The 10,616-nt window shown below is 43.0% G+C and overlaps 1 protein-coding gene across 1 annotated transcript in view; it reads right to left on the bottom strand.

Moving 5' to 3' along the window:
• Positions 1–10,616, bottom strand: part of myo15ab (myosin XVAb) — a 41,622-nt gene that overhangs the window by 5,835 nt on the left and 25,171 nt on the right. The window contains exons 38-58 of the mRNA XM_078289865.1: positions 10,338–10,516; positions 9,164–9,236; positions 8,792–8,983; positions 8,594–8,676; positions 8,376–8,449; positions 6,761–6,882; positions 6,337–6,475; positions 5,850–6,233; positions 4,708–4,783; positions 4,499–4,594; positions 4,174–4,234; positions 3,589–3,682; positions 3,270–3,381; positions 2,547–2,662; positions 2,407–2,466; positions 2,090–2,165; positions 1,854–1,969; positions 1,523–1,641; positions 1,055–1,196; positions 308–419; positions 110–184 (exon numbers count right to left, since the gene is read on the bottom strand). Coding sequence (XP_078145991.1) covers positions 110–184; positions 308–419; positions 1,055–1,196; positions 1,523–1,641; positions 1,854–1,969; positions 2,090–2,165; positions 2,407–2,466; positions 2,547–2,662; positions 3,270–3,381; positions 3,589–3,682; positions 4,174–4,234; positions 4,499–4,594; positions 4,708–4,783; positions 5,850–6,233; positions 6,337–6,475; positions 6,761–6,882; positions 8,376–8,449; positions 8,594–8,676; positions 8,792–8,983; positions 9,164–9,236; positions 10,338–10,516 — 2,501 coding nt within the window. The remainder of the gene's footprint in view (positions 1–109; positions 185–307; positions 420–1,054; positions 1,197–1,522; positions 1,642–1,853; positions 1,970–2,089; positions 2,166–2,406; positions 2,467–2,546; positions 2,663–3,269; positions 3,382–3,588; positions 3,683–4,173; positions 4,235–4,498; positions 4,595–4,707; positions 4,784–5,849; positions 6,234–6,336; positions 6,476–6,760; positions 6,883–8,375; positions 8,450–8,593; positions 8,677–8,791; positions 8,984–9,163; positions 9,237–10,337; positions 10,517–10,616) is intronic.

Raw genomic sequence — 10,616 nt, 5'->3', positions numbered from 1 at the left:
GCAATGCATTATTTATACATCCATCAATGTTTTTGTGTACTCTGGTTGAAAAGATTAAGTGTCACTCTCTTTGTACAGACGCACATAACTGAATTTTATGTCAACTCACCAAAGTCTTGGGTGCCTCTCTTCATCTCCTCTAGGAACACTACCTTCTTCCTCACCACACAGCCATAGCTATGACCTGGAGTAGACACACAAGCCAACACACACACACACACACACACACACACATTAGATCAGAGATTCACCAAAAAGATGAGAAAGTTTGCCATATGATGCCATCTTTATGTGCAGCGTCTCTCACCCTTCTCCAGCCCGTCCATAACCTGCAGCCTGATGATGTCACCTTTGTGGAAACTGAGCAGCGAGCGGTCGTCTGTCACAAAGTTACGCTCTGCAATCACATAGTCTGAGTCCTGGGAAGGACAAAGAAAAAATCACAAATATAAAGGGAACAATCCACTCTGGGATACTTGTCCACTGTTATATATCATCAATCTGTGATTTTCAATGCAATCCAGGAGTTATTTTGTGATGAAATTAACTTTTTTGTTGTATCCACTTTTCCTCAATCTGCTTCGTTTACTTCCACTTTAGTTTTTAGTGATTTCTTATATATCCCAGAATGCCATTTGACAACCCCCAGATAATGGGCGTGAACTTGTTACAGTCAGTAGGCCTATGTGTAGGTGGAGAGAGCAATAGCGATAGCGATAGCATAGTAACAGCAAGATTTCCAGTTGATAAGAAGTGAGTCGCAGCCTTACTCAAAACGCATCATCTCTTGTGGCTGTGCTGCATTATGTTCTATTGAGGCAACTGTCATTTACTATTTACTGTAGCCTGTGTTAGTTTAAACATTTTCTATTAAACTCCCTTTCAGCTGTGCTGGAAATATCTGGAAATATGTCTATGATGTCTATGATTGGCCAGTTGGCTGCTGTTTTGTTAAGTGTTTTAGGGTCTATTTCTTCCTTTAAACAGATGTTACTTTTTTCCCCACTGTTTCTTTTATGTGATAATTCTGGAGAGAAGTACTGCCTGGATGTACCTTTTTGATCTCAGTGATGAAGGTGTCTATAAGATGTTTGACTTGCGGTGCCTTGGCTGAGAACAGGATCAGTTTCTCATTGGTCAAATTGAATTCCAGCATGTTCTCAGATGGGATGGTCACAAACAGGATGTCTGCATAGCTAAAAAAATACACAGTGTGACTATTGGGGGATACACTCACAACTATGGAAGCACACACAAATGTAAACAGATGTACTGTATGTACAAACCAGACCTGGATCAAAATAGTATACACAAATCATTATTTTTTTAAATATAACAGATAGAGAGAAATAATTGAAGGAAAGTCTAGATAATCACAGGAAAGTGTTTGAAAGTCAATTTGTTGTACTTTTCTGTGACACAAATCCATCTGGTACTCCAAGCAGGTTTAAACAAATACAACAAAGTATTTGCAAATACTGCTTGATCCAAGTCTGGCACACACCGAGAAAACTATACATACGTGTACGGTCGCAGGACTCTGAAGTAGTCTGGAGCCGCAGCGCTGCTCTTTACTGTCTTTAACAGCTTAATGCCGCTGTGAGACACTGACAACACCTGCACTCCTGTTCCTACACTGCCCTACACACACACACACACACACACACACACACACAGGGTTGATACAAGGAAAATAATACGCTCAATAATGATAATAGTATTCATTGCAATCAACTGTATCAAATGCTGGGGTTGTTGTGTGACATTGTTTCTGTTGTGATGAATCTTTTGACTTCGGCGGAGAAAAGAGTCTTAAGACTGGAAACAGGAAAGTGAGCTGTCAGCACCCTCACCGAGGCAGGGAACAGACGGGAGAAGTATATTTCCCAGGTTTCCCTGGCTGCTGTGACGATGGCTTTCTTCACAAACTCCTCCACCGGATCCATATTCTGTTCAACCCCATGTTTAGCTGTCATTCACAAAAATAGACCCATACACGCTTAAATGTTAAAATATTTAGTTTAGAGTAGAGGATGAGGTGCTGTTGTAAAGTCTGGAAAAATGTCTGCAGTAAGAACAGGTAGCCTACCAAAAAGACCTTTCATTTTCTGCCTTTCTTCCCGGGTGATACGAACACATGCCTCCGACAGAGTGTCATTCACTATCTGGAGAGGAGAGGAGCAGAGCGGAGAGGAGAGGAGAGAAAAGAAAAGAAGAGAAGAGAAGAGAAGAAGAGAAAAGACAAGAAGAGAAATCACTTTGAATATATTTCTGTGATCAACTGAACTAGTTGAGCACAAGTTAAGTTAGTGAATAAATGAATGAAATAAACATATGAATGAATGTGTTTCTGTTTTATCCATTTATCTTGTATTCATTATTCATTTATCGATCTCTTTATTTTACCTGTTTGAAAATGAGGTCTAGCACCAGAGGATGGTTGAAGCTGTCTTTGGGATAGAAAACCTGTAAAAGAAAAATACGTTCATTTTATGAGTGGATCTGAGACTGTGTGTGTGTGTGTGTGTGTGTGTGTGTGTGTGTACCTCCTTCCTGAGATAGAGCCTCCAGGGAACATTAGTGTAGGTGTAGTGCTCTTCATTGGTGCTCTGATGAAGCTGAGTCTGGATGGTCTCTGTCTCCACCGGGAGCTCTCGAGCAACTGCATCAAATACATCAGATTACAGATGACACAGTTTTACCTTCAGCTGTCACTTGTATTCGGAGCGGTTTACAATGAGTGAGCAGGTGAGGATTCAGTTAGTGTCTTGCTCTAGGATATTTCAATGGGATCTATGGCTGTTACTGGGATCGAACCTGAGACCCTCTGGTAATGGGAAGGAAGAGCATTACAATATCTTGATGTACTTAGTGTAGGGTACATGCATAAACATATTTTGGATGCGGTAGAAAATCATTTATCTCAACCCCTGAGGAACGGAGGTAATTTGAGACAACAAAAGAAATAATGAAATTCAAAGCTTGTTTGTAGTCTAAATGCTTTTGAGCTGCATGTATCTACAACACCTATGCACATTCGGAAGAAAATATTTTTGGTTGTCTAATTTTGGCCATTCAGTAGACTGGATGACTCAGACGTTTGAAGTATAGATAAACAAAGCTTGGCTTAACACTGAAGTCTTTTGATTTAGCCTGGAACTTTTAGTGGCATAGGGTAAGAGTTTCAATCTGGGAATAGGATGACAAGAAAGTGTGCATATATTTGAATATGGGTGAATGAGTATATGAGTATATGTGTATCTGAGTACCTGGGGGAGGTATGGGGATAGGACGTTCAGGTGCTTTTTTCTTAGGACTCTTGGTGGGTTTAAACCCCGCCTCTTTCATTGCGGATGCAGCGGGGGCAACAGGACGTTTGGGCTAGAGAGACACAGAAACATTTTCTTATATGGCATGACTGCAGCTGTTACTCAGAGGTTATTATTGTTAGCAAACCTTGTATATCTAATGTTCATGTGGCTGCATGCATTGCATACATTGTGTGATTGTGTATGCTGGCATTCATGTATGCTGTAGTATTGCAAGAGAGTATGTGGAAACATCTGTTTTTTGTGTGCATGTGTGCACCTGTGGAGCAGGAGGGTTGTCCATCTGCGGTTTGAGGATGTGTAAAGCTTCATCACGAGGGGTCTGCTTCTTCTTAAACTTCCCCTCGGGTCTCCTATAGAGATTCACAGTTTCAAACATCAAAGTTTGCAGGATTTGCAGGAACTATAATGTATACAGTATGCTTTCATAGTATATACACATGTTCACTGTGTGTGTGTGTTAGTTCTAAGTATTTATTCTGTGAGTAAATGTAGCCATTCTGGTGTTGTGTCCTCATTACCAGCAATAACATCAGACTTTGTAATAGCCTGAGCTTTACCAAGTTCAGTCCAAAACATATGGAAGGATATGAAGTTAACTAACATTTAGACAAATCTCTAATTCTGTGACAAACGACAACATTAAATGAGATGTTGTGCTGTATTTGAATACAAAATTGTGTCCATTTATTCTAGGCCTATTTGGAGAATGAAGTGATTCTGATTTTGATAATGACTGAATATGATTACATTTTTGGTCACTCCTCATGTTCATGGGAGGCAATGAGCACAACCAGTGAGTGTGTGTGTGTGTGTGTGTGTGTGTGTGTGTGTGAGACCTCACCTCTTGCCAGGAGGCAGTGCGTCTGGGGGTGGAGGTGGAGTGTCATACTGTCTGATGATTTCTGTAAAATAGTGTCAACAATGTAAGAATTGAGCACATTACACAATACATTTTCTTCCACCATTTTAAAAGCAAATATCGACTAATGTCTGTACAAATCAAGAAATGCAAGAATACATTAAAAGAATAGGTGTTTAACTTGTTGATTACAAGATACAGAGTTACACACAGTACACAGCGCCGATGCCATAATTCATATTGTATGAAATTGTTTGATGAAAATGAAATATTCATCAGCATTTTTTCAGCTTTTAAAATCAGCAACCTTTGATATCTTGACTGGGGACAATGTGGTCTGGAGTCCGAGCTGAGTACTTCACCACCTCTCCAGTAGGGGGCGGGGGACTCGTCACCACTGGGGCTAAAACAGGAACACACACACACACACAGCTAATAAATAAAAAGCCAAGTAGTTTCTCTCTCTTTCTCTCTCTCTCTCTCTCTCTCTCTCTCCCTCCCTCCCTCCCTCCTTACCAAACTTCCTGGCTGGTTTGTCCTTGTTGATGGGGACGCCTGGAGCCTTCCTCCGAGGAACGCTGTCTTTACCTGACTGAGCCTGGGGAAGCCACAAATCCACACAGAGAGAGCTTAAGAGTGTGCACCCAAGGCTTTGCACCCATACAATCTGTTCTGTCATGATTCTGACAGAGCCAAGATGTCAGAATAACACAACTCAACACAAGAGCATTACATTGTATGAATGCTGTACGTGTTTTTGTCAAAGAGTCATGTTAAAATGAGAAACCACAAGATTCTTGTTTTTTTTATTTTGACAACATCCTTGGTGCTAAGCAGTCGTAACAGTGTTTGTAACACTTTGACTTCACTTAACTGACAGCAGCTGCCACACTGCAAACCAATAAGCATCGGCTACTGAGACTAGCGAACCAACTACAAATAACACAACAACAGAATTTAAACTGGCGCCTAGGAGTGATCATGTCTACAGAGATGCCAAATACTCAAATGTTATATTGACAAAAGACAGCGACTGCTTACAGTAACATTAGCACTGGACTTACATTAGTACTTAGCAATAGAGCTAACAAGCTGCAACTCAATTTAGGCACTAGCCAAACATAATAATAAAGTTACTCAATGTAAGCTAATAAACCTACCAGTTAAAAAGAAAAAAACCACACGATTCATCAGCAAACTAAAAGCCACATCTGCATCACTCCTCACCCTATTTTTGGCTCGGCGACAGTCCCTTTACTTTTTTTTACATGCTTGCCTTCCCCTGAGTGAGTAATGTGTTTCTGTTTATGCAGCATGAGCTTGTGTAATTACCGCTCTTTTCTCTGTCTGTTCAGCCATGGTGGCTATTGCTAGTCATGCTAACTACCCAGTTCTTCTTCTATTTATTCCAAACAAGCCACTGTTGCTGCTTCCATAAATATAAAATGCATCACTTCCTGTGTGCAGCATTGTTTGGAAAGTGCTTCCCTCTCCTAGGTGTGTAGAACAGCAAATGTTAAAAGCATTCATGAACTGGGTATAGGTTGAATCACTATCCACGAACCACAAAGCAAAACAAATATGAAAATGTCATGGATTGTCACTTTAGATATCTCACAGTAACTGACCTGGGGAGCTGGGCTCGCTTTAGGCTGCGCTGCCTCAGATTTATTAGCTTTGGTGGAGCTGGGCTGAACCCCAGGGTTGGGGTTTGGGCGCAAGGCCTGAAGCTGGGGCCGAGACTGAGGCTGGGCCCGAGGCTGAGTCTGAGGCTGGGCTGGAGGCTGCGCCTGTGGATTAGCGGGGGGGTAGGGGCTAGGCGGCATGTCTGCTGAAGCATAGGGACTTGGAGGAATGTTAGCGTAGGGGCTGGGTGGAATATTAGCGTAAGGACTTGGGGGTATGGTGACATAAGCGGGGGCGTACGGGCTGGGAGGGTGGTGGAGCAGGGGGCTCATGGGAGGGCTTGTGAGGGGGGAGGTGGGGGGGCTAGTCACTGGGCTGCTGACCATGGCCATGGCCTGCATGGTCATGTGCTGGGCCTGAGGAAAAAAACAACACATTCAGTCAAAAACAAGAGCTTTCTATCAGTACTGAGCCAAATAAGCAGGCACATAGATCCACACGGAGACACGGAGGACTTACCATGATGATGGCCTGCTGGTTCATTATAGCCTGACGCTGCTGGATCATGACAGCCTGCTGGGCATCTGTGGGGGGGGGGGGGGCAGAAGAGGAGAGAGACAATAAGGAAGATAGAGAGATGGAAAATGATAGGATTCTCCTAATGTTTGTCTTCACACGTAATACACACCTGGTGTTACAGGTGCCATTGCAGCAACAGGAGGTGACATCACTCCTCCCACGGGAAGGACTCTCACAGCTGTTGGCGCACACACACGCACACGCACACACACACACACACACACGTATTATGAAATGGTGTGTATGTTTCATTGCACTGATTAAATAATCTATGGGTATAGTGAAGTTCTTTCAGTATGTGAATGTTCCAGGTGTGTGTGTGTGTGTGTGAGTGTGTGTGTGGTCACAGGTGCATGTATGTAACCAACCTCCAGGTGGAGGTGGGGGGGAGGAAGGGCTCTCTCCCGGCTGTTCGTCCCCCCACCCCCCTCCGACTCCCCCAGCCCCTCGCATCCTGCTAGACAGTGCTGCAGCAGGCTCCCCTTCCTGGGGGAGACAAGTGGAGAGACAGCCAGACAGAGAGCTTGAACACTCATATACTGGTAATCATATCACAACATGAGTGCATAAACAAAGACACAGACAGTTAATCACCGCATCTGTGCTCTGGTATGTGTGACAGTGTGTGAATGTGTGCGTGGATTTGTGTGTTTGTGAGTGTTAGAGAGAAGAGAGAGGGAGAGAGACAGACAGAGAAATAGAGAGTGCATGTTTTAAAAATGTTAAAAATGTGTGCAATCAATGCACTTTTTACTGTGATCAACATTTTTTATTATTTTTCGCAAGAAGAAATCTGCAGTATAAAACATACAACTGCACTAACAATAAGAAAAGGGTGTCGTTGGGGTAGGGAAGGGGGACAACAGACAATTACAGATCACAGATGTTCTACTTGTATGCTATTGCCTAGAAGATACAATAGTCAGAAATATTAGATTTAGTCAATTCCCATGCATCCACAGTCACTGAATGCACTTTTTGACTGTCAGAAAAGAGGAATCCCCTCTCAAGTGTGCAGGTCCTTCCATCAGAAATCAGCTACTGACCCACAAATCTACATGTGTGTGTGTGTGTGTGTGTGAGTAATATAGGCCATGTCTCATTAAATAGTAAGCCCTTCATTTGCCAGAGTGTCAGTTCCTCGTAAGCAGATCCCTGAGTTGCCTGGGTGGGAAATCACCGTGGCGATCTAGTCGCTGTGACAGTTACGGTAACTGGGTAACGTAATAGGTTGCTGGGCGGGAGAGGTCTGTAGAACACATCTGATACATGCTAATTCCTGTCAGCCACATCCGATAGCATGGCTAACATTCACTACATCACCATCCTAACTGAATACTGATAGATATGGCATGGCTAACACACATCAGTATCGCAGGATATCACTGCAGCCATCACTTTCATAACAAGAAAGCACTTGGAGAGCACAAACCTCCGCCAACAACTGTTCAACTTGCTGGTACACCCAAAGACATCATTCTTATCACTTACATTTTAAGTGAAATTTAATTCTTAGCCTCAATGGTGGAGGTAATAAATCATGAATAATTTTTCTTTGATGTTTTATTGCTGTCCAAACTAAATAGTGAGCACTGACAGCTATTTTTGTTTTGCACGTCCTCAGCTTCTAATTAGTAGTCTTATTTGGCAAACACTCACTACATCATTGTCCTGTATTCATAGATATAGCATGACTGACACTGAGGAGCCTCCTCTATTGAAGCTACACTTTCATATAGCTAATACTGCTTATACGTGAATGTGCAACTAACAGCAAAAAATGAGGAGGCTGAATCCATTTAACACTCAAAATATAAAGTTTAGTGCAGTTTCACGTGACCGACACAGTAACCTACAGTAGATGGCAGTTAGAGGAATCCCCTCTCATGTGTTCAGGCCCTTCCATCAGAGGTCAACCACTGTCCTGCATACCCACTGTGTCTGCATGTGTGTTTGTGTGTGTGTGTATTGTAACTTACTCCAGTTCCATCAGAGAGCACAGGGTCAAACAGGCTATCAAGATAGCGATCCATTCCTCTCTGAGGCTCCAAGTCTGCAAGAGAAGAAGAAAAGAAGACAAGAGAAGGGAAGAGTAGACAATTTCATGACCCAGTTGATCAAAACAATGTCTGTATGTGTGTGTGTGTGTGTGTGTGTGTGCGTGTGCGTGTGTGTGTGCATCTGTGTACATGTGTACCTTGGCCAGAGAGTCCTTCACTGCTATATATGGCTGAAGATATGACATCATCATTCATATCAAACCCACTACCCAACAGGCTTCTATAAGACAATAAGACACAGGGACAACAAAAGTATTCAAATAACTGCAGGCTCTTCATCAATACTTAATTCTGCAATGAAATTAAGATGAAGTCTTGGTGTGCGCGTGTCGTACATGCTGGCGTTGGCCCGCACTCTGGTTGGTTCCTGTGCAGAGATGATGAAGTAGCTGCTGTGTTTGGGAAAGTCAGCAGGAAGCTCCAGGTCAGACATCAGGTCCAGAACGTAGTCTGAGCCCTCCAGCTCCACCCACTGGGCCGGCTCCTTCAGCAGCACCGACCAGCCTCGACGGCCCTCTACCACTCCCCTAGACACACACACACACACACACACACACACACACACACACAGATAAACACAAACACGTGCATGCTCATGTATACACACACATATACATACATGCTGTAACCATTACATGTGTCCTATTTTCAACCGTTCTTTGTAACAATAAATTTGCATTTAGTGTGTGCATGTTTTAAGCTGAGACCTGTGCTGTAAGATGTCTCTGGCAAAGTCTTCTCCTGTCGTCCAGGAGTGTAGCGGACACAGGAAGGACACACCTGAAGGACAGAGGGCAAACTGTAGACACATAACACCCAAAGAGTCTCTAACATACAGTAAGTATTTGACAAAGAACCCAGATGGACAACCGTGAAATGATATGAGGTGTTTTATTTATGGTAAGCAATCAAAGGCCAGTTCATTCAGGCTATTAAATAAATCGTCAACTCTATGTCAAAAAATTGGCAAGTAACAACTTCCCCCGCCCGCCACACACACAAACACAGACAGTGAGCCAGAGCGAGTATCAGGTGTTGTTTAATCCTCAGTAGACTTGCCAAAAGGCCAGAGGACAGATTAGTTGGATGAGAGGAGGAAATGAGAGAGAGACAGATAACTCTTCTGTGCTGAATAGTGCACACATCGACCGGGCTCAGGTGAAAAAAACAGAAAGGTGAGGTTGGGTCAGGAGAGACAGTCAAAGCCAAGGAGCAAATAAATAGGATTCACTTGTAAAAAACAGACTACTTTACATGTATTGCTGATCTAGGCTTATAATGCTGCACGTGTACGAGGCATTAAAGTTTTAAATGCGATCTGAATCACAAGCTTCCTACTACTATCTTTGCAAAGACATAAATCTCACCACTGGCTTATTCATGAGATAAGGAGAATATATCTCCTTATATAAATGCAATGAAAGATAATGCAGATGCAAATGCAAAATTAATTTTCACTCAAATTCTTTCACCATCAAAGCAGTGTATATTTCTTAACCAGGCAAGTTGGCTAACGACATTCATATTTACATTAGCAGCCTAAGGGAAGAGTTGCAGGGGGGCGGAAAGTTACACGCAAGCATTCACTAACGCCAGGAAGCTTTCAAGTACAGTATTTACAGTCTTGCACGGCTGAGAACCAGCAGATGGGGGTTCCTTGAGCAAGTGCCTTGCTCAAGGGCGCTTAGACTGCAGATGTTGTGGAAAAAGAGAACATTTTACTCTCTCACTTCTCCTTGGCCCACATTTTCCAAGTAATCCAGAGATTGGCATGAAAGATCTTTTGGTCACAAGCTCGCTCCTTTAACCAGTGGGTCACCGCTGCCTCATAGTGTGTTTGTGTGTGTGTGTGTGTGTGTGTGTGTGTGTGTGTGTTCTTACCATCAAAGCAGTGTATGTGCAGGACAGTGTGAGCTTTCTTGCGGTTGGCAGTCCACTCTAGTAGACAAGGTGGGTATGTCCTGACGTACTCTGGTCCTACACCCAGCCGCTGCAGGGCCTGCAGCAGACGGTGCTGACACACACACTCATAGCCCTCTGGCCCGTAGTCCGAAACAAACCTACAAAAACAAACATAGAACAGAGAATATAGAATTGAAGAGTTTTTCTGCATTGTTGACAAAAAAAACTGTTTGTTGTCATTATTCTCTTAACTTTATT

The sequence above is a fragment of the Centroberyx gerrardi genome, chromosome 3, assembly GCF_048128805.1.
Source record: "Centroberyx gerrardi isolate f3 chromosome 3, fCenGer3.hap1.cur.20231027, whole genome shotgun sequence".
Taxonomy (NCBI): domain Eukaryota; kingdom Metazoa; phylum Chordata; class Actinopteri; order Beryciformes; family Berycidae; genus Centroberyx; species Centroberyx gerrardi.
This window is presented reverse-complemented; position numbering and strand designations above follow the sequence as displayed.